Source organism: Ambystoma mexicanum, chromosome 5q (assembly GCF_040938575.1).
Source record: "Ambystoma mexicanum isolate Mex_15411 chromosome 5q, UKY_AmexF1_1, whole genome shotgun sequence".
Classification (NCBI taxonomy): Eukaryota; Metazoa; Chordata; class Amphibia; order Caudata; family Ambystomatidae; genus Ambystoma; species Ambystoma mexicanum.
The window spans coordinates 822,072,983-822,096,269 of record NC_090933.1 but is presented as its reverse complement, the minus strand read 5'-3'; the positions used below and the strand labels follow the sequence as shown (position 1 = coordinate 822,096,269).

Below are 23,287 nucleotides of genomic sequence, written 5' to 3'. Positions count from 1 at the left end.
TCAAAGCACCTAATACCACTTCCTTCCCATTTCAATACCCGCAACACCTTTCTCAATGTGATACCAATGAAGGGTAGCAAAACTCCCATACTCACTATATGTATTAGGTAGGGATATGAGAGGGCTGGAAATGGAGACTGGATGCCTTGGACAGTCTACAGTCCAGGAGAACTGGCAACAAATGTAAAAAGCCACCTATTAAAACACCATGATCTTTTTTCCAAAGGAAGCAGAAACATAGAAGAAAACGCTTCAAAATAGCTCATGTCAATTGGGATTGGCCATTGTTCCAGCCTGTAGCCAACCAAGAATAGGATCTCTTCATAGGTGGTAAACTCATCTGGTGCTACTATTTCGTTTCAGCCTCAGGAACTGGCCAAACAGTACATTTCATTTGATATGCTCCGGATGGTGGCTATCATGCTGGAGCAAAGTGTTCTGTTCAGTCGGCTTGTGAAAAGATTTCACCCGTAGAATGCCACTATGATGGTAAATAGTTATGTCCCAAAATTAACACTGCAGGCACTCAACCCATGCAAACATTTTAGAAAAGTATTTTGTACATTGATCCATTTGGGAAAATAAGTCAGCTTTGATAGAACTACCTACCTAAATGCCTCAGCCTCCCCCGCTGACATGAAGGATTGTGAAGCTCTATGGCCTGGGCCTGCAGACCAGCACTCACAATGAGCACAAAGTTCCACCATCCAATTCCATCATGGGTGAATCCTCCACCAGAAAAGAGAAGCAAATCTCCTTAGCTCCCCAGACTTCTTCCCCATAACCTCTCAGTTTTGGAGGTGTGCTATTACTGCCACAAAGTCAATGCTGTGTACTTTGTGTGCTCAACCTGAATACCCAAAACGGTGTAGCAATGAGTCAACCAGAGCACAACCCTAAGTGAACCCGAGCAAGTGAACCAAGAAGGGAACAAACAATCCTACTCCTAAAAACAAAAACACAATTTAATACTATTCCAATTCTACTAATACAATGATACACCGAACAGTACACAACAAACACACAGAGAGGAAGTGTAAACAATAGTTTTTGCATGTGTATATTTTCAGGCGTACAAATAGGTGTAAGAAACATTCTTTCGGCTTTTTTTAAAAAAACAGGACACAAACAGAGAAAGACAAAAGAGGAACTGGCATTTCTTTAAATGGAGAAAATAACACAACACACTATCACAGACTGAACAAGCAGTAAGAAAAAAGGGCACAAGAAATTGTCTTCAAAAGCACACTAAACATCTCAAAACTACACAGGATCAACAACAAACACATACAATTACTCTAAAAGCATCAAAGAACTTCTCAAAACCTCCCAAGACCCGCCACATACCCAGTAAGTATGATCCTGCCCTGTGTAACACCTTCTCACACAACCTAGTAAAGCCCACAAAGGAACAGGAAGTAAGTTAAGGTACAACATTCCTTTTGGAGATTCGTGGCCTCTTCCTGAATGAACTTGAACTCAGCAAATCACCAGAGAAGGCCCATGTTGGAGGTACCTAACGAATACACCCCTTATTTGTCAGTTGATCGACCGCTTATTATTACACAACAAATCGTTAGTTGAGACTCTGAAGGTGTCACAAGTTTTTCAGGGAATGCCATCTCTTTCTTGCATTAATGCTAAATCTTGCCTCAAAGATTCATACACTACCACGGTACATTTTATACAGAGTTTTATAGAATTTGTCCAGCTCTAGTAGTATGTAAAAAATAAATGATGGTCCTGCCATTTTATGAATTGTTAGCAGGTAGAGTCACTATAATTCAGTGCACGTTTGTACACTTTCCTCCAGGAAACCATCCTCTCTCTTGGTAAAGTTTAATGTTAAAAAATGTTAGTACAATGGCACCCGCACGCTTGTTATGCACGTCAACACCCTCATGAGTAGAGGTTGCTCTGTCGTTATTTCATTCAAGAAAAAACTTCAGCAAATAAATCAAAATGAGGAGCAGGCTGTCGTACATGGTCGAACATTGCCAGTGTAAATGTGAAGATCAACACATGGCTGTATTGTGTGGCATGACATGGGTAATCATGTTGACGTTGGAAGTTTTAAGTATTTTCAAGGAGCATATCCCGAAGGAGCCAAACAATGCAATGCCTAAGTAAGAAAAGGGAGGAGAGATCAGCAAAACAAATATGTTTTACTCTTTTTGTGGAAACTATCTAGGGAACCTGCTGTGGATATTTCGATGGGCAGACTATACCATAATTTTGGTCCAACGAAAGAAAAATGCATGTCACCTCTAGAGAGCAGCGTGAACGTGGAATAATAAGCAGATTACTTATAGCTGACCTAAGATTTCTAGGTGACTGATACCAGGTGAGAAGGGAGGCAAAGTATGGGGGAGCCAAGTTATGTTTACATTTGAAAACAAGGCAAAGGTCCATGTTATGAATTTGGCGGTGCAAGTAAATACCAGTGGTAATTCCATTACTGCCACTTCTCCTGCACAGACACATTATAATTTTTGGCGCATTTACAGCTGGTGAAATTACCTTGCAGCAAATCTGCTGGTTGGGGAGGCTACCCCCTGAAATGTGCAGGCCTCAGAACCAACTGCATTGCTTATGCAGATTATATAATTGTATTAGATTTCACACTGGCTGGCATGCAGAGATCTTTGAATGGAGTGGTAGGATATAAGTGATAGAAAAATTGATGATCAATCCTGCGAAATCCTTTGTTTCTAATGTAAGAAAGAAAAACAGGAATGGTTTGGTCCCCAAATAAGACTAAGGTGGCGCAAGTCAAGTCATTTAAATAATTGGGCTTTACATTTTCGGTAGATGACAGGTTGAATTCACAGAAATTGAGTATGGAAACAAAGGTGTGAACTTGCACTTATTTGATTAAGGTAATAAAAAGCAAGCTATGCGCTTATTCACGCACACCTTTTATCGAATTCTACCGTCTTAAGGTGACTCCCCTCGTACTATATTGAGTGGAGTTGGTAATCTTGAATGCTAGGATGTACTTGGACAAGTTAGAAGGTAGACTTCTGAAACAGGTGTTAGGCCTATATCTATTAGTGTAATACGCCTCAAACTAGGTCTGCAATCATGGTGGGCACATTATCGAAAGAAAAGCATATTTTCATATAAGAAGTTGGTGTCTATGACTTCTCGTCACTTAGGATCTTACCCGTGGGTTGTGATGGAGAAGGGGGGCAATGCTTTTCTAAGTAAGTTTAAGAGGCGGTGCAGATAACGCAACTTGGGAATCATTCGATAGTATGAAAATAAAAATAAAACGTTGGAACAAGTTTACTGATCTGAAGGATTTCAATAGGATAAACTTACACCATAATAATGCGATGTATTATGTTCCAGGTAAAAATGGTTGATTGCACTCAAGGAAGTTTCCGGCACAAAGGTTTTGGATGTGTTATTTTGAAAGACCAAAGAAATATCGAGTCTTAGTACCACAAAGGAAATACGCCAATCATGGGGTGAAAAGATACAAGTATCTTTTATTTCTGTACAGTCAAAGCAAAACAGCTAGCTATCTGGCTCCCAACACCTTGCAGTGTGTACCAGCAGACACAGTGAGGGGTGAGAGTGGTGGACCTTTAAACACAGACATATTTATACCATTTTTGAAACATTGTCCAGCCTCTCTCCAAGCCAATAAGTCACTGGCTAGAGTTCGTGCCGAGTTCATATTTCAAATATTACAATATTGTACAAGGGATTAAACAAGTTTGCATGTCCATGAAGTTGCAATGGTGCTGTTGGTTCTCTAATCCACGATAAGCCTTGTTCCAAGAATCGCTAAAATGCAGTTCAGCCAGACCACACGATCTGAGTTTGTTTTCCATTGTCTCATAGTTTACATGAGGATGAGGCTTGTGAGCGCAGACAACACTTGGATGGCAGTTCATTTGAGTTACAAGGTTCCTTTACATCGGTCAAACAGTCTGCTCTCGGTCAGCCTAATCATTAACAGAACTCAAAGGTTGCTCAGCTCAACTGCACTTTGAAAACACAGTCCACCATTTTAGAACATAGAAACAAGAGTTGAAATCAAAATGGTGGATGATTCTTAAAATGGCGGCGACATCGATCAAAAATCGGAACATTATGATTGCGGTTTTCTTTGTAATGTGAATGGGCCTAGGTCAATATGCATAACAGGGCGGTATTAAGTGATTATGTTTTAACGCACCCTCCTTTTGGCCTAAGCCAAGAGCATTACTCAAACATTCGCCTTACTCAAAACCCAGCGCCTCAATGTCCGTACATCCTGAATCACATTCTTCAGAAATATCGATCCCCATGAGTTACTTGACAGTGATATCCTTCATTACAAAAGCGCTAACAGTTTTCTCGGGTGCGTGTATCTTTGGTCCTAATGTACCTATAGTTTGCACACAACATCCTCCTAACATCGAACATATGACAGGAAGACATTGTACACAACAACAACAGAATAATAGAACACCAAGAACTATCACTAAGACTGAAAAGAGTTTCCATCCCATGAACGTACAAAGTCCCAAAACCAAGCAATAAGATCCCAGTTTCCCTCTGGGACATGTACTTCTGTACTCAAGGTATGCAGACTTTGTATTGCCTTGGATATAGTAGGGGAGAAGTCAGGTACAAAATCACAGCAAGCAGATCCCACCAATTTACATACCCCCCACGCTCGGCTAGGATGATGTCTAACACCATCCTATTCTGAAGGGCCACTAATCTGATTGCTTTTTGTTCCAGCGTCATGTTGTATAGTATATCGTAGGTTCTGTTGATGGTTTTCTCCAATATTCTTGCTAATCTCCTAATATCCTCAGAGTTCATTATCTGTCCCCAAAATGGCACAAAGGATTTTGCTACATCTCCCATAACCTGCTAAGGAATATCACCATTCTCGTCCCACCTTGGACAAGCTCTAGAGACCTCAGAGGTGTGAGCCACATATACCCCTGGTAACAAGATACCCAAGTATCAAATACCCTGCCAATCTCTAGGTAGCCAAGGATAAGCTTCATTGCCACAGACAAAATAAACAGGTTCACCTACATACAAAGGTCTGTCCTCACTAGTTAGGTTTGCAATGTTTGAACAACCCACATAGGAATCCATTGGCTGAGAACCATCCCTTAGTATACGGAAGGAAGCAGAGTTGGGGCTATGATTGATAGTATATGAAGGAGGCATGGCATCCTGGTTGCCTACAGGAGCCATCTTGAAAGAAATTAGCGATTGGAAGTATATTGGAAGGCCTAATAGAAGCAACATTGAGTTTGCTCCCATTTGCAGAAAGGGAACATCCCAAAGGTGTCAGGACTCGTTTCTCAAACTCATTCAAATTAGTCCCATAGAAGTTCCCAGAAATACTATCATTCCAAAGACCAAAGAATAATGCCCTTTGTGAGGCGTAGCATGCAGTAGTCAAAGGAAGAGGATGAATATACCAGCCCAACCCCTTTTCCCTGTGTTCTGGCAAATGTGAACACACCCAGCAATTTGTTTTGTTTAGAATCACATGGGTCGCATTCATGATTAATAGGAGAGTGTTATTGTGATAACTCTGTCTATGTTGGAAGTCCCTAGGAGGTAGAGTGTGCAGATGCATGAAAGGTGAAGACATAGTGGGAACAATTTCTGTTGGTAACAAAGTCTCAAGTGGACGCAGCCCCTCTAAATACCACAACCCACGCGAAAATACAACTGTTAGACCGATTAACATTACAACAAGAAAACAAGGATTCTTCAAGGAACATGATCTTTGATGAACGGATTCTTTGTCAGCCTCATGACCAATAGCTTGCTCTGCACGTGTAGAGTTAGGAAAGGACATTGTTCCTCTGAGTCAGTTTAGAAAGTCTCTCCATTAGGCTCTTTCAGTTCATTCACCGGTGGTCTCCTGACCACGTAGCTTATCTTGCTTGAAGGTAACTTTGACGGTCCATGCGTATTTATGTTTCAGTGAGAGGGTGACAAGGGACTAGCTCAACAGTGGTTTCTTGTGGGCTCAGCCAATACTATGCTGTAATTCTAGTGCCGCAGACGCAAATCGTACCTCAAGACTCCAAGTACGGCGTGATCTGTGAACAAAGTGTTGTTGCTTCCTGATGAAAGTGGTGGAACAGATGCAAGATTGCTCGATGATGCAGAAAGATCCGAGGGAGAACTCAAAGGCAAAGCAACTGTCTCCCCAGGCCCCACGGGCTCAGGAAGAATCTCTGGGACACCCTTGGTGTCGATCAGAACAGACTTGTCATGCGGACAGAGCAAACAGTCTCCTTCTCTTCTCCTTCATCGTGTGGCAGAGGAAAAGGTACCCTCTTGACATGCGTCACGTGTATCCAGTGTTTCTTTCCGTCTACTCATACAGTGGTCTATGTGGCCAACAAAACTTGAAATGGTCCGATCCTTCGCGGTGCGAGACAGGATGCTCTTTCAAAAACCTTGGCGAGCCCCCAGTCATCGGGTCGAAGTCAGTGACCTGGCCCCTTGTATTTTATTGGGAGGGCTTCTCGCACCTGTTGATAAATCAAATACAGTTTTGAGTTAACTGGTCACAGTATTCAGAAAGGAGCAAATGCTCCATGTCTTCCATTCGCTTGGGCGTGGGCATGTTCCAAATATTGGCTGGCCTCCCCATCACTATTTCGTAGGGGGAGAGTCCAGTTTTTATTTGTAGGGTCATCCGCATAGACAATAGAGCTATTGGTAAGGCATCTGGCCATTTCAAATTGCTACTAGCGCAAACCTTAGCGATCTTATTATTCAATATACCATTATGGCGTGTTACAAGTCCGGCATTCTGAGAGTGTCTGGCCGAATGGAACCATTTATCGATCTGTAATCCTGCGCATATTTGCAGGATAACGGCAGTGATAAAATATGGACCATTATCCGACCAAATGACCCTCAGCAACCCAAACCTAGGAAAATATTCCTTAAGCATGGTTTTCGCCTTCATTATTGCTGTGGCATCTTTTACAGGGAAGGCTTTGACACATTTGCTAAAGGCACAAATGACTACCAGAACAAATTTGTAGTTTTGGCAGCACTCCGTTTTGATGAGGTCGAAATGTACTACCTCAGAGAGCACAGAGGGGGGACCAAAACTACCCCTCGGTGTTGATGTACCTTTCCCCACATTATGCTGTAAGCATACCATACAATTTTGGACCAAACGCTCAGCAGTCTTTGAGATGTTTACATTTACCCAAAAAGGTTCTAGCAGTTTACACATTTTTCTATCACATATATGAGTGGGACCATGAGCCATTGTTACCATAGCAGTGACATAAGCATCGGGTAGCATCTATCCTTTCTTGACATTGTTGTTAAGAAAGGGAGAAGGCAATGAATATGGCAAGGGAAATGTGCACGGAATCACACAGTGAACAACTTTGAATCTAACAACGTGCATACAATACCCAAGACTCGTGTATACTAAAACCCAGGAGTGCAAATAGAGTGAAACAATAATTCCAATATATGAAAAGGGATGTGGGGTAAGCACTTAGTACCTCCTAATGACTGAAAGGAAAGTCGGCGAACTCCTTACCCACTATGCTATTACAGAAACTGACAGCGCTAAGCCCACGTAGAGGGCAAGCAAGGACAGGATCTGTGAGCTGACACTCTGGATGATACTGAATAAGGAACTTAGAAACAGTACTCACGAGGACCGGAAAGACCACTTGAATGTCAGTAAACCCACGAACCCAGTTGATCAAACAGGGACCCTTAAGGCTATAACAGCAACGGGTGGAGGAAACTAAATACATAAGACCCTAGTCAAGGGGCAAGTAGGAATAGTGATTATAGAATAGTGAGGAAAACAAAGGGCATTCACACTGGGACTAGTTACAACAGCACCCCCACACCTAATAATCAATGGGAAATAAATGCAGAAGTGCAATGGAAAACATGGAATGGATCCCAATAGAAAGTAAGGATCAGGAGCAGGGAAAATGATATCACAAAAGGAAACCTTTCCCACCAATCCAAGGAGAAAAGGCAGGAAGCTAAATCTATAAAGGGAAAGACTAATGCATCAAATGTTTTAAGTAGCAAAGGGCAGCTTCAAAGAAACAGAGAGCACAGGCAAATTGGGCAGCATCAAAGGGTAAAGCACAGAGAAAGGCTGCCTGCAGACAGAGGAAGACAGAAAGGGAAATCCAGAAAGCAGAAATCAATTAAGCACATGCATTCGAAATCCAGGGCAGAGGAACAAGAAACAGGAACTAGGAACCAGGCACAAAAACTAGGAACCAAGAACAAGGGACCAGTCACAACAGGAACACTGCAACAATGACCAGCGCTGGACTGAAGTAAACTGAGGCTTTTAAAGCTCCTTAACGAGCACACCCCTCAGGTGTGCCGCCTGCTGCACCTGCAGCCACAGGTGTTGTCTATTCGCCACCCAACCTTGTCCTGCAAGGGAGGAGGTGAGGCAGTGAGCCAGGCATTCTGGGAAGCATAGTCATTAGATTAACGTAGCATGCTGGGTGCCAAAAACCTGGAATGGATCCGGAAGGGAAGTAACTTGGAAAATAAGGTTTTAGCGCTCCCAATTCATCACAGCACTGTAGCATAAGGTTCGGAGGAAATGTCCAGTAGGGAAAAAAACCCAAAACATGCCCCCAAGTGGCGGGAACGGGAGCGAAGGGAGTGAGCTGTGACAATTGTCTATTCAACAACCTTCATCATCTAAACTTGCTAAACCCTCAGCCCATTGCTTAAGTTCTTCTGGAGTGGCATCAGTTTGAATACTTTTTATCGAATCAATTCCTTCATGTATTATACAACTATTAGTGGCTTCTTTTTTTCTGAATACAAATCGGTGCCAGTCTGTTTGGCTATCCTTTCAGCAAAAGCGTTTCCTCTCCCCACATCACCGTTTACTTTCTGGTGTGCGGTGCACTTCATTATTGCTAGATGAGTAGGAAGCGGAAGTGCTGAGAGTAGCCGAACTATCAAAGTGCCATGTTGAATCTTAGTTCCATGTGAGGTCAAGAAACCTCTCTCTGCCCATAATCTAGCAAAGTTGTGAACCACCCCAAAAGCATAATGGCTGTCTGTAAATATATTTACTCTAAGCCCTTTGGAAAGTTCACAAGCTCGAGTCAGTGCAATAATCTCTGCGGCCTGCGCGGAGCTATGCGAAATTATCTTGGTTTCCACAATAGTGCTTAATGGAGTGATGGCATAAGCAGCAGTGGATGTACCATCCGGAAGTTTGAAGCAGGAGCCATCACAAAACAGCTCCCCTTGTGGATTTTTCAAAGGTGTGTCATTTAAATCAAGTCTGCCTTTGGTTTCTTGCTCTGTGGTATAGAGGCAGTCATGTGACCTCTTGTCACTGCAAGCAATGTCTTGAGGAAGAGGCAATAGTTCGGCTCGATTTAATACGTAACATCTCTTAATTTGGATATGCAGTGCAGATAAAATCAACTCGTATCTTGTTAATCGTGCTGAAGTAAGATGTTGCGTTTGCGTTCTGTTCAATAGAAACAGATACAAGATTGCTCGATGATAGGAGTGGGGTACCATCACGGTTAAAGAGTGACCTAAAACCATACCCTCCCTTTGTTTTATGGATGCAGCAGCAGCAGCAACAGTTCTCAGACATCTCGGCAAAGTGCATGCAACAGGATCAAGCGTGGCGGGAAAATAACCGCACAGTCTATTCTTCCCCCATGTGCCTGCATTAACACAGCCAAAGCACATCCATCACATTCATGCACATATAAAACAAAATCCTTGTCCTAATTTGGTGTGCCCAAAACTGGTGCTGAACACAAGGCATCCTTGAGCAGATCAAAAGATTTCTGGCAATCCAAGTTCCACAGAAATGGCAAAGAAAGGCCCTTCTTTGTCAGTGCCAACATTGGTTTTATCATTAATGAAAAATTCGGGATCCACTGTCTACAGCACGAAGCCATGCCTATCAAGGCTCTGACCTCTTTCTGTGTATTTGGGACAGACATGCTAGAGATGCTTTTTATCCGTTCAGGTGTCAGTCTTCTTCCCTCCTTTGACAGGAGATAGCCTAAATAGGCGACATCCTGTTGACAATACTGAAACTTTTTCAATGAAGCATGTTGCCCATGCTCTGCTAGGTGGATAAGCAGCAACACAGTGCCCTCCTTGCAAGCAACTTCTGAATCTGCAGCTAAATGAAGATCATCAACATACTGTCACAATGTACAAGTGGAAGGCAACTCAAGTGTATCGAGCTGCTCCTTCAAAGCTATACTGTAAATACTCGGACTCTCAGTGTACCCTTGTGGCACACGGGTGAATGTAAACGAGCATCCCCCTAGGGTGAACGCGAACAAGTATCTACTGTCAACGTGTACAGGAATGCTAAAGAAAGCATTCTTTAGATCCACAACACTAAAATGTGTAGCTGAAGCTGGAATCATTGTTCATATAGTGGTCACATCAGGCACAATTTGAAATTGTGGAGCAACAATCTTATTGATAGCACGTAAATCAATAATGAAACGGAAAGGAATCGCATTATCCCCTTTCTTGTACACCGTTAAAATCGGTCTATTGCACAAACTTCCTGCAATTTCCTCAATCACTCCGCAATTAACAAAATCAGAAACTATACTTTTTAAAACTTGCTCACCATCAACTGAAATCTTATATTGTGTATTACGTGGCAACTTAACACCTGGTTTCAAGACAATCTTAAGAGGTTCAATTTGCAAAATGCCAACATCATTATCGTCAACTGCCCATAAACATGCCAGAACTTTATCCAATTCAGTTGGTAAAGGCCTAGTCAGGAACTGTGAAGCAGAAAATTGCTGAGGTGAAATCGTCAAATGTACTCCATCCGAAGAACAATGAATTACTGCATTTAATTCCTTCAACAGATGCAACCCCAACAAATTCTCACCACAATTCATCGTTAGAAGAAATGCACATTGATCCATGAATGGCCCCAGTGAAATCGGTAGCGGCTGAGAAACCGGACTAACCACGGGTGTACCAGAAAACCCTACAGAAATGTTATTCTGCCCTGACAGTGGAATAACTGTAACCCACGAATGATCAATGGACCACTTCTGTGCTCCTGTATCATCAAAAATAGATGCTTCCTATTCCCCATCTTCATTTCTACGTAGGGCCCTTTCTGATCTACTGGAATAGGCACCGGTTCCAGATTCTGCTTCGGGCTGTCCTAACGGAACAATATATCATCAAATATAAGATCTTCAGAAAAATAGGCAGTCGAAGGATTATCAAAAATATTCCTATTATCAACACTATGTTGCTGACTATCTTGCGAGAATGACTGTGGATTCTGGGCGAACTGACGTCTACCAATACCCCCTACTCCCTGGGGGGCCTCTGGTTCCTCTACCTATGGTACCATTTGTGTTATTCGATCCCTGCTGAAGGATCGGATATTGTGCTTGCCAATGACCTTCTTATCTGCAATAAGCACATTGGTTCATGTGTACAGGACCCGTCTGCGAATTACTCTGTGGAGCAAACTGACCCCTAAACTGTGTACTTCCACCTCTCGTCCCTGTTACTATCTGCTGCAACAATACTTTGGTTTTCAAGTCTCCCTTCTTCTTTTCTATTCTCTCTTTTTCAGTATTGGCTCTATTTTCATAATACTGAGCCATATGCAATAATTCGGACTGTGATTTAGCTTCCAAGGCACTTTCGGTGGTCATAATTTGTGATTGGATATCAGGCATCAATCCACGCACAAATGTGTCCACAAACAACATTTTTCCTGATTCGGTGCTTAAATCTTGACCGCTACAATCTGAAAATACTTGTTCAAACCAATGAAAAAATCTGGTAGCACCTTCAGATTTCCCCTGGGTACAAGCAGTGAGTTTGTCCCAAACTATTCTTCTCTCTGGAACTAGAGTCTTTAATTTAGTAACTATTCTGTCTGGCAGTGTCAGTATCACCTGTGGTGGTTTCTCACCAGCTTTCCTTTCTCATCTATCCGTACCAAGTTAACCCATGTGTCACCCAGCCCTGCCTGATCATCTCCAGTTCTAATCTGTTTCCATAAATCAGCAGGTAGGATCACAGGGAACAACAAGTCTATATCACCCAGAGTGAAAACTGACGAATGCAAAACAGATTCTATTTCTTTGCAAAAACCCTGTTGGATTTTTCCTAATATCTGGAATCGACTGTCTAATGGTATTCACTTCTTGTCTAGAGAATGGGACATGAACAAACTGTGAAACATAATGAGCTTCAATAGTAGCGGCTGCTGCACCTGTCGCGACATTCGCTGGAATCTCTATTTTAGGAACAAATGTCGGAGGAACCTCCCTCATTGGCAATTGATAAGTAGGCAATTCTGAATGTTCATTAAGCAACAAGGCTAAATCAAGAGACAAAGCAGTCAAAGCAGTATCAGGTGAAAATGCTCTCTTATAAATGACCATCAGGTTTGCGGGACAACAAACCTTTTTCTTCATGCACTCATCCAGCAGGTACTCTACCATTACCTGTAACACTTTCCTTTGCATATCCGGAGTATACTGACTAAACGTGTCATATACGTTCATGGGAGATATCGAAACATCCGAAATCCATCTAAGTGCATCCCTTGTGCAAATACGCGTCTCTTCACTCATTTGTTTACAAGAGGGGAGAAATTGCTTCTGCACATACAAAGCGTCCAATCTATCACCATACATATCATCACTCTGTAACCGATCTAACTCCTCTTAAACTCAAAAACCCTCTCAACATGCTCATGTACTTTCTCTGCAGTGTCCCTTGAGTAAGCTAAGACATTTAAATCCCTCAACCCTTGTGGGACATCCATGTCCATCAAATCATTCCATATTTCAGCCAATTGCATTCCCATCCCCTCTATAAAAATATTCTGTTCGGGAATACTTTCTTGGTCAGAAATTGCAATTAAGACAGCTGATTTTTCACCTTTTTCTATAGATTTCTTAGCCCATGCATACAATTCTCTTTTTCTATCTTTTGAAACTGTACTTCAAGTCACTACCTTTGAATCAGTGCTCGCCCCTTCAATTGTTTCAAGTGGAGCAGAACCACTTGGAAAATAAAATTCAGACAAATCTTGTACAACAGGTAGTGGAGACACTAGCGCTGGTGGTAAAGACGGAGTTAAGGAACAACAACTGGTGGTAAGGGCAGAGATGCAGAAAGAGGAGCAACAACAGGAAGAGGAGCAACAACTGGAGGAGGAGCTACAACAGGAGGAACAGGAATAACAGCAGGAGGAGGTGCAACAGCGGGAAGAGGTAAAACAGCAGGAAGAGGCACATAGGGAGGAGGTGCAGTAGCTACAGTCCTACGCTCATTTAAAAGCTTATTAATTAGTTTGTGTGAGGCATGGATATCCTTAGACGGATATATTTTCTGTACACCAAGTTGGAAAGCCCTATCCATATTTCTAACAGACTGACTGTTTCTGTTGATCATACAATAATGCTTTCTCAGTGTTAGACATGTGACGATGTGCATGTTTTTCTTTGCTCTTAAGTAGCTGCATAGCTTTCTTTTTCCAATTCTGAATTACATCAAATGCTGCAGGCCTAGCCTTTTTCTTTAACAATATAGACTCCAAATACTCTATGCGAGCAATCTCAAAACTACCATGAACTGGCCACTGAAATTCGGAAGCATGTCTAGTTTGTCTGTGCCAAATATCGTTGAATACTATACTACCAATGCCGTACTTACAGTACACAGTACATGCGGGCGACCTTTCCTGTGGTGCCGGTCGGCCAAATTCAAAAGATTGTCTGTCTCTGCAGAATAAACCCCTGAAAACGGCAGACAATTTCCCAGGCATATCAGATCACTGGTGTTACCTGCAGTTGTTTGAACTCGCGAATACAAATCTGCAACCAGATATCATTATACTTAGGAATCGGGTAATGACTCACCTAATTACAAAGGACTAAGGAGGTCCAATCGGATTACAAAGGACGACCTTCGTGTTTGGCGATTTTGGCAAAACAGCCTGCCTCGATATGGGGACCCTTGTCAAGATGCCCTCTGGAACCACATGCTCACTGTTCAGGGATCAGAAGGTGCAGTACTGGTGAGGTGTTGCGTCTCATACAAAGGGGCCCCCTTTTTCTCACTCTCCGATCCCGGTCCGATTGCCGCATCTTCCCTTCAGCGAGGTGACATCAATCTTGAGGGTCCCTATTCGGGCGCCATCTGAAACACCAAAAAAATATTGAGGCTTAGTACCACAAGGGAAATACACCAATCACAGGTTGAAAAGATACAAGTATCTTTTATTTCTGTACAGTCAGAGCAAAACAGATAGCTATCTGGCTCCCTCCACCTCGCAGTGTGTACCAGCAGACACCGTGAGGGGTGAGAGTGCGGGACATTTAAAAACAGACATATTTATACCATTTTTGAAACAGTGTCCAGCCTTTCTCCAAGCTAATAAGTCACTGGCTAGAGTTTGTGCCCAGTTCATATGACAAATATTACAATATTGTACAAGGGATTAAACAAGTTTGCATGTCCATGAAGTTACAATGGTGCTGTTGGTTCTCTAATCCACGATAAGCCTTGTTCCAAGAGCCGCTACAATGCGGTTCAGCCAGACCACACGATCTGAGTTTATTTTCCATTGTCTCATTGTTTATATGAGGATGAGGCTTGTGAGCGCAGACAACACTGGATGGCAGTTCATTCGAGTTACAAGGTTTCTTTACATTGGTCAAACAGTCTGCTCTCGGTCAGCCTAATCATTAACAGAACTCAAAGGTCGTTCAGCTCGACTGCAAGTTGAAAACACAGTCCACCATTTTAGAGCATAGAAACAAGAGTTGGAATCAAAATGGTGGACAATTCTTAAAATGGCGGCGACATCGATCGAAATTCAGAATATTATGAGCGCGGTTTTCTGTGTGGTGCGAATAGGTTTAGGTGAATATTCATAACAAGGCGGTATTATGTGATTATGTTTTAACAATTTCAGATATATGATTAACTACCTTCCCTCATTAGAAATCAATTTCCCTTGACTAGGAATCCCGAAAGAACTCTGCCATTGTAGGCTCTGTAAATCAGAGGGCTTAGAGGCTCTTTACCCTCTGGTTCTGGAGTGCACAGGGACAGTCTCGTTTAGAACAATTTTTTGCCTCATTTGTGAATTCAACTTCCTCGGTAGTAACTCCAGATCTATGGCAGAGACTGAGGACAAGTGAACAATTGTCTCTAATAATAGCTTTAGTAAGGGGTTTTAAAGACCTGCAAAATGTAATAGATTTTGGAGAAGAGTTACTTTTGACAGTAGAGGAGGGATAACATGAATCTAGTATGAGAGATGTGGAGACATTTTTCTAGGTATTGTATTTTTGATATTGAGGAATTTTGAATGTCCTTTTGTATAAGTTGTAAGCTGTTGTGGTGATGGGTTGTTGGTTGTTTTGGAAGACTGTGGTATTTTAGATACATTGTCGGTTTGAACATGAAATGATGATTGAAATATTACATTATTATTTTATATGTAATTAAATGATGTTTGAACTATGGATTTATAAATTGTGTAAGGTATAATGTTTACTAAAAACACAAATGAATAAAAAAGTTTAAAAAACTACATTTCTCTGGATCCAGAATGGTGCGAACATTATCAATAATTATTAAGTGTGCTCACAAAGTCTTCTGCCAATTCCAACAAAAATACCCGGTTTTAACAACATTGGATAGACCAAGCATTCCAAAATACAACTACAACTCCTAGTACATTTGCTCTTGTTCTGCTGACTCATTGGGCCTCATTATAAGGTTGCCGGTCCAGAAACAATGGTACGAGTTATGCGAGCGGGTGCCTTTTCGCCCGCCAGGTCTGACCTAGACGGATGCACCCGTGAAGGGTGCCGGTGCATCCGTCCTCCCCATTCCCATTGAGTCCAATGGGACTCAAATGGGAATGGGGAGTAATATTTTCCGGCGCCCGGCAATGAGGAATTACTGGGACCGCCAGGGCTGTAATGCCCCGGTAAGTCCCCATTGCTGGGCGCCAAAAAAAATAAATTACTCCGGAGACAGCCGGCATGGCTACCACTGGACTCTTAATGAGGACCATTATCCATATTCAAAGAAATGAAGAGCTCACCTTCTAGAAGCTTATTTTTGATTCCATACGTTTTGCTTAGTGGGATAAGGGTGTTGTTGCTCTTCAAATCAGATTTACCTCTACATGCCCACACAGGGAGATTTGTATGGGGTAAGTAGTATCTGGCATGGCAGCACCAATTACATTCAAGCGTTGCCCAGCACCAAGATCGCCGGCATACTCAGAATACATGATGAACCCCTTTGGAAAACGCTAGTAGCACTCCCTATCAAAATAATACTCCATGTTTCACAAACCACTCATATATGACGGCCACAGTTGCCAAGTTGCTCTATGTCTTCTGCAACACGTTCAGCCAGTCCTGGTTTTCTGATCAGTCATATTGTGGATGCCAGGACTTTCTGACAATGCTTATAATACAAGAGAGAAACTAAATATCTCAGATGTCATAAATGCCCTTCGCTGAAAAGCTAGGACTAGCTTTAGGTTAACAAGTGAATTTGTTGCAGTCAGTTTAGGGAAGTGCCTTATACTAAGGAATGACGCTCAGTGCAACTAATGTTTTGTTTTGTTTTTTAGCCTCGGTGGACATTCTTTGGTACCAAACTGAACAGTGGATACGTCATTAATCCTTAATCTTTTTTTCTCCTTTTCCTAGATCGCTACTACGTGGTGTGGTTGTTTTTCATTTCGCTGGCCTTTAACTGGAATTGCTGGCTCATTCCAGTGCGTTGTGTGTTCCCAGTGCAAACAGCCCAGAATCTACCCTTGTGGATCACTGTGGATTCTCTTTGCGATGCATTGTACATCTTGGATATCATGGTTTTTCAGCCACGGCTGCAGTTCGTAAAGGGAGGAGATATAATAGTAAGTGCAAACATGGAGACGGGCATCAAGATGTGGTATTATGTTACATAAGCAGATCATATGCAACTCCGGGTGCTAACTATGGGCAAACCAATGCTATTTATTTTGTGGATGGCCACAGTTCTGAGATCTTTGCGTTATAACCACTTCAGAATACCTTCTCAAACATCAATATCGAACATAGAAGGAGAGCTGATGCCGAGCAAAGGGTTCTTCGATAACAGAAGAGGGGCTATGTGCTAGCTAATGGGCCTCATTGCAAGTTTGGCGGTAGCCCTGCCGTTAAAACCGGCAGGTTGCCGCTAAACTTGCAAATTGTTCCGGCGCCCACGAATAGGCAATTACCGGGTCATTAAGGCCCTGCCAGACCCGGTAATTGCCTATTCGCGGGCGACAGAATAAAATTCTCCCCATCCCCATTCCCATTTGGGGAGGTTGGATGCAACGGCACTATTCAGATTGGTGCCGGTGCATCCGACATGCTCTACTCGCAGGTCAGACCTGGCGGGCTGGAAGGCACCCGCAAGCAGAACTCGTAGTTTGCTGGTCTGGTAACATTGGTACCGGCAAGCTTACCGGTACCGTTGTTACCGGACCGGCAAACTTATAATGAGGCCCTATGACTTATAGATCTCCACTCTTTGGGCTGGGAGACAAGTTAGGAGAAGGGCAGGTGTGGGGAAGGGGGTTGCTGGCTTGTAGAGGGAAGGAGAAAAGATTGGGGGTGACAGCACTCATTCTTAGCCCATAATTGTCTTTAGTCAAATGATTTATTGATGAATTCACGTTTTAGTATCTTCATGAAGTAGATTTGGTTTCTCAAGTTTCCGCAGAATTGTGAGCTACAGTGTAAGACATGCCTGAAGTAACTTACCTCATGCTCATCTCCTCTTCTGAAATACAGTACTCAATATACAGTTGGTAGATAGGGTGGAGAATGGTCAAGCCCCAGTGTTGGCATATAGTCTGGAAGTCATTTGAACATAAGGACTATGTACGGTTTAGGGTGGGGGTATTTTACAAAGTTAGGAGGGCCCCTTGTTCCGGAAAGCATGGGCCTAAGCCTTGAGAATCTCGCAGGTCACCAATAGCAAGTGTAGACATTTTAGAGCAGGTTTGATCTGGACCTGTTTTTGTCAAGTTGGGTCTATGTCTGGCTGCTTGACTGGGTCGCTATGTTTTGACTGTAAGATTGTTACAGTGGCTGCTCAACAGGAAAGATCCAACTTTGAGAAGCATGAACACCTGAGGATTGGATCCTGAATCCCTGCGTGTAATTTGGAGGAGCAGGTGGATATGTAATGAAAGATAACATCAGGATCTCTAAACGTCTATGTCCAGATAGGGTAAAATTCCTATTGGGATGCCTGGAACAAGCAGCCACGTTTTTTACAGTCTGCAGTAGACATAACTCTGCAAAAATAAGTAATAATAAAAAGGACGAAGTAAAACAGCGTTTATAAGCAAACATATTCCAACATTAATATATAAAATATAAATTGTAAAATAGATAAAAACAAAGAGAAGGAAACTCGTGGCTGGGATCGGGGCTGAAATGGTTCTTTGGCACCAAATGGGTGTCTCTTCATACCTTCAGACTGGAAAATACCTTCTCAATGCCAAATCCAGGACTAGGAATTGGTAAGTGCAAATAATGGGGAAATGGGTAGAGCGGGCAGAAGCATGTCAGAGATCCCCTGTTGTACTGTTAAATCAATAAGAAAGCGAAACACATTTATACAACAAATACATTCATTTGCACATAATTTGCTTTAAAGTAGAAATATATACATTTTGTTATTGTCTTCATTCAAAATGTGTGTATTTTTTATTGTGTACATTACTTCATCTAGAATAAGTCATTGTACCTCTTCTTTATTCCACTTAATTTTGAGTCAGGATCATTATTCTTGTGATATTACAACATAGCATCTTTTTTACACCATTAAGGAAGACCTCTCTCATTATATGAGACGCGTGGTCAGGCTCATAGTGACAAGTAATTGGTTCTTTCCTTCTATATGGAAATGGTTTTAATTGTTGTCTGAGTGTAGATGACATTCAAGTCGATAGTTATGGATTAGCTGAGCTACAGAGGTCTATAAATATTAAACAGTAGAGAACCTAGGAATGACCCCTTAGGGTCTAAATTGGGCAATCTAATTTGCTTGTCCTGGAGGACATTTTGTTATCTGAGATGACATGTGGTATGCACTTTGCCGCATTACGGTATTCTGCATCTCGGTAAACCAGCCAATACACATTTACGCTTTTAATGTTTATCGTGGATATACATAACACAAAATGTAATTCACAGTTTCGCCTTACTGCACTATGCCACTAGATTAAATCATACAGCCCATGCACATAGGTTTAGCCTTTCCCAATATGTTGCCTTGATACATAGCTGCGTATGTGTATCTTGGGGGTGAGCGGGAAGTTTCACATGCTATACTCCAGGCGCGAGCCGGGTACGTGTATTTCGGGGGTGTGCGGGAAGTTTCACACGCGATAAGTCTTGTGCGAGAGATGTATGTGTTTTTCGGGGGTGTGCGGGAAGTTTCACAGGCGATAGGCCTTGTGCGAGTGGGGTACTTGTATTTCGGGGGTGTGCAGGATGTTTCACATGTGATAGGCCTGTGCGAGCGGGGCACGTGTATTTCGGGGTGTGCGGAAGTTTCACATGTTATTTGGCATCGTGGGCCCTCCCGGGTGTGCGGTTTCCCCCTTCCCCATGCCCTGCAGGCAGACCACATGGCACCATGCACTTGTGAGCTCACTTGTGAGCCCCCACCCATCCAGCCACCCCCAGTGACGGGCACCTGCCAGCAGGCCCCGACTCATGTCCCCCCACCCACTCACCCACCCACCATTGACAGGCACCTGCCAGCAGGCCCCGACTCATGTCCCCCATCCACTCACCCACCCACCATTGACAGGCACCTGCCAGCAGGCCCCTACTCATGTCCCCCCACCCACTCACCCACCCACCATTGACGGGCACCTGCCAGCAGGCCCAGACTCATGTCCCCCCACCCACTCACCCACCCACCATTGACGGGCAACTGCCAGTAGGCCCGACTCATGTCCCCCTGCACCTCCACCAACCCAGCAGTGACAGGCACCTGCCAGCATGGCCCGACTCATGTCCCCCTGCACCCCCACCCAGCAGTGACGGGCACCTGACAGCAGGCCCCGACTCATGTCCCCCTGCACCTCCACCCACCCAGCAGTGACAGCACCTGCCAGCAGGCCCCGACTCATGTCCCCCTGCACCCCCACCCACCCAGTAGTGACGGGCACCTGCCAGCAGGCCCCGACTCATATCCCCCCAACACGTATCACGATCCACACTCATGGCCCTTATGGCCACCCAAATCCCACCCCACGCCACCCCAGTCCAAACACCCAACCAAGTATTCCATCCACCCCACATTGAAATCCCCATGTCATGATAGATCCCAAGTGACAAGTATGCACATCAATACATGTCCATCTCACACACACACAATGGGTGCAAGTGAATGAGAAAACCCACATCGTGACATGCATGAAACCAATGAGAGAATACCACACAAATGAAGTATGAAACCAAAATGTATTAAATACAAAGCAAGGGAATGAAAGAAAATCACACAATAAAAGAAATAATAAACAAAAGGCTGCATGTCCAAAATGAATGAAAAAATATGAATGAGGAATCAAAATAAATCCAAATGAAAAAGGCTCCAAAGCGTTTGTTCATCAAACCAAATCCAAAGGTAAACAAAAAAGAAAACCATTGCTCCATGGGTAAAAATAAATCAATGAAGTCAAATCCAGTCCAGAAATATATACAATGTAAAAATCCAGGGTCCATGAGCCCAACAATCCAAAGGAAACCTACAAAATACCCTACCTCACAAATAACTATATACAAAAAGGTGGGGCATAGTCCATGCACCCCAAATGAAAGAAAAATAGAAAGGAAACCTAACACTAATCAACTATATACAATGGCGGCGGGCAAGTCCTACGACTTACTTGTTGATTTCCCGGGCCATGACATCATCAAACTCCTGTTCAACGTCCTGGAGGCGGGCCTGTTCCCTGGCCCGAGGTCTCGCAGGGATAACGCCATGTCCCTCCAACTCCCTGTGAATGTCCTAGAGGCACTCAGCCCGCCTCAGCGCCCTGCGCATGGAGTTTCTCCATATGGCTTGGCCAAAATGAAAAAAACATCCTTGGATATGTGTCTCTGGGTATATTGTTTTAAAAGCTTTTATTTGTCCTTGCTCGTAGTCCATTACTACTGTATTTGGCATTTTTTTCTGGAATAGCTTCTTTTATTTTTCCATGTAGACATCTATACAATTCCCCTGTTTTACCTGCCATTAATGCATATACCAACGGTATTACTGTCTCATTAATATTGCCATGTATACTATAAAATTGTACAAACGGTTCAGGACATTATTTAAATGTTGCATCTGCATGCCATACTGTTGAATTTACTAGATGTAGTAAATTGTCATTAGTTGTAAAAATGTGTCTTTTTTCCTGTTTAATTTCTAATGTGGCAAAGAGAAACTGTTCCCCCTTTTCAGTTTTTTGCAATATTTCTGGTATATCTATTTCAGCATAAGGATGAGGTGCCATTGGTAGGTTTTCTTTTTGTTGTTTTTGGCTATTAATGCTACGTTGCAGCAGTTTTGTATTTGACATTTGAGCCGCTACATGCAGCAGTATTTATTCAAATGTCCTGCTTACTATTGAGCCACTTGCCTCATCTTGATGTGTTTCCGCATTTTTCTTAATTTCATTTATTATCTTTTTTATCAATATAGCGGTATTATCTGGCCTATGATTGTGCTCCCCTGTGTTTCGTATCTTTTCCCCTTCCGTAATCGCTCTTCCTGTACATTTCAATTTGTGGTACTCCGTACATTTCCAATATGGTTTTTCTTTACGTTTCATTTCACGATTGTACATGTAACCTCCATATACCAACTGGTTTCCTCCCATTTGTGATTTTACATAATCAATTGTGGCACTCATCATGTATCTGAAATATCGAAAGTACGGGTTAATTTTGTTTTCATTACTCTAACATGGGTCATTTTTTCTCATTTTGACAGTTCATTATCATTATTCATTTTGTTTACCTGATGTTTTTTGTCACGGAATGCGATGTTCATGTTAGCAGGTGTTTCCTTTCTCTGGTTCTCTCACGCACTGACAGTTTGTTTTCAACTGTCACCTGTGTGTCAGTCTCTACATAAGGTTCATTACTCATTGGTCCTTTCTATTGTTTTAACCCTTAATTGGGCAGTTGTTCAAGTACTATCTGGTTTCAACGTTCGAAGCTTTTGTTTCGACCAAATGACTATTTACATGATTTCTATTAGATGTCGAAACTTTTACTTTCGATACTTTTGATTCGAAACTTTTGTTTGTCAGAACTATTTTTTTGGTACTATCACTATAAACCCTGGGAAACATTGTTTCCCTTAGTTGTGTTATTGTGTTTCTACTTTTGGTTACTTTGTATCACTTGTGGTAACTTTTATCAATGTACAAAGCAGCATACACTGCAGTACAATGGGGTACACTTTTTGTTTGCCCTAGACTAACACAGGATTTTACTCTTGGTGTGCTACAAGGATAAGCTGTTGGCAGCAGTGACTTTTTCCCACTTTTTCAGACATTTCGTTTTAGCTTTATCATGTTTACCGTATTTGGCTGCTAACTGTGGCTACTGGTCAATCATGTCCGTGCCGCGAGATTATTAGCTTGTTCTTTTGCCATCTTGTTCTTTAGCCTTCTCCCTGGCCTGTGAGACCAGGAAAATCCTCATATGAACTTCTAGTACCCGGGAAAGTAGAGGCTTTTGGCGGGCTACTGGAGGGATGTATGTGTTTACTGGCAGGATGTGGTCTCGGACTGTCTGGTTCCAATCCACAAACTGGTTTCAGTGTGTTTGAGTGATATGCATGAGCGTTCCCACCAGTGGTCCTGACTGGACCAGTGCTGGGGTGTGTGTGTGGGCTAGTCCTGTCATTGGCTAGTAATGGCTTTTAGGATAAGAAGGGGACCCCTGTACCCATTCCCCAGAGATCCTGGAGAAACCTGAAGGAGCCAAAAATCCTATTCAGCTGTGAGACCTGCGAAGAAACCGGTGACCTGTCGGAAGGAAGGATCACTACCAACTTCTGCTGCTGTCCTGGAGGAGCCATGTCTTGTCTGTGGAACAAGTGAGTCAATTGCCCATTGTGTTGAGTACAACTTTGTATCCATGGGCTTTCCACAGTTATTGCAAGCATGCCTCAGAAATGTTTCCTGCTACTTCAGTGCTGAAGAAAGAAA

At 42.8% G+C, this 23,287-nt stretch overlaps 1 protein-coding gene across 2 annotated transcripts in view; it reads left to right on the top strand.

Annotated features, from left to right (window-relative positions):
• CNGB3 (cyclic nucleotide gated channel subunit beta 3) overlaps window positions 1-23,287 on the top strand; it is a 1,205,394-nt gene that overhangs the window by 438,438 nt on the left and 743,669 nt on the right. For both annotated transcript variants that reach the window (XM_069621307.1, XM_069621308.1), the window contains exon 7: window positions 16,734-16,942. In XM_069621307.1, coding sequence (XP_069477408.1) covers window positions 16,734-16,942 — 209 coding nt within the window. The remainder of the gene's footprint in view (window positions 1-16,733; window positions 16,943-23,287) is intronic.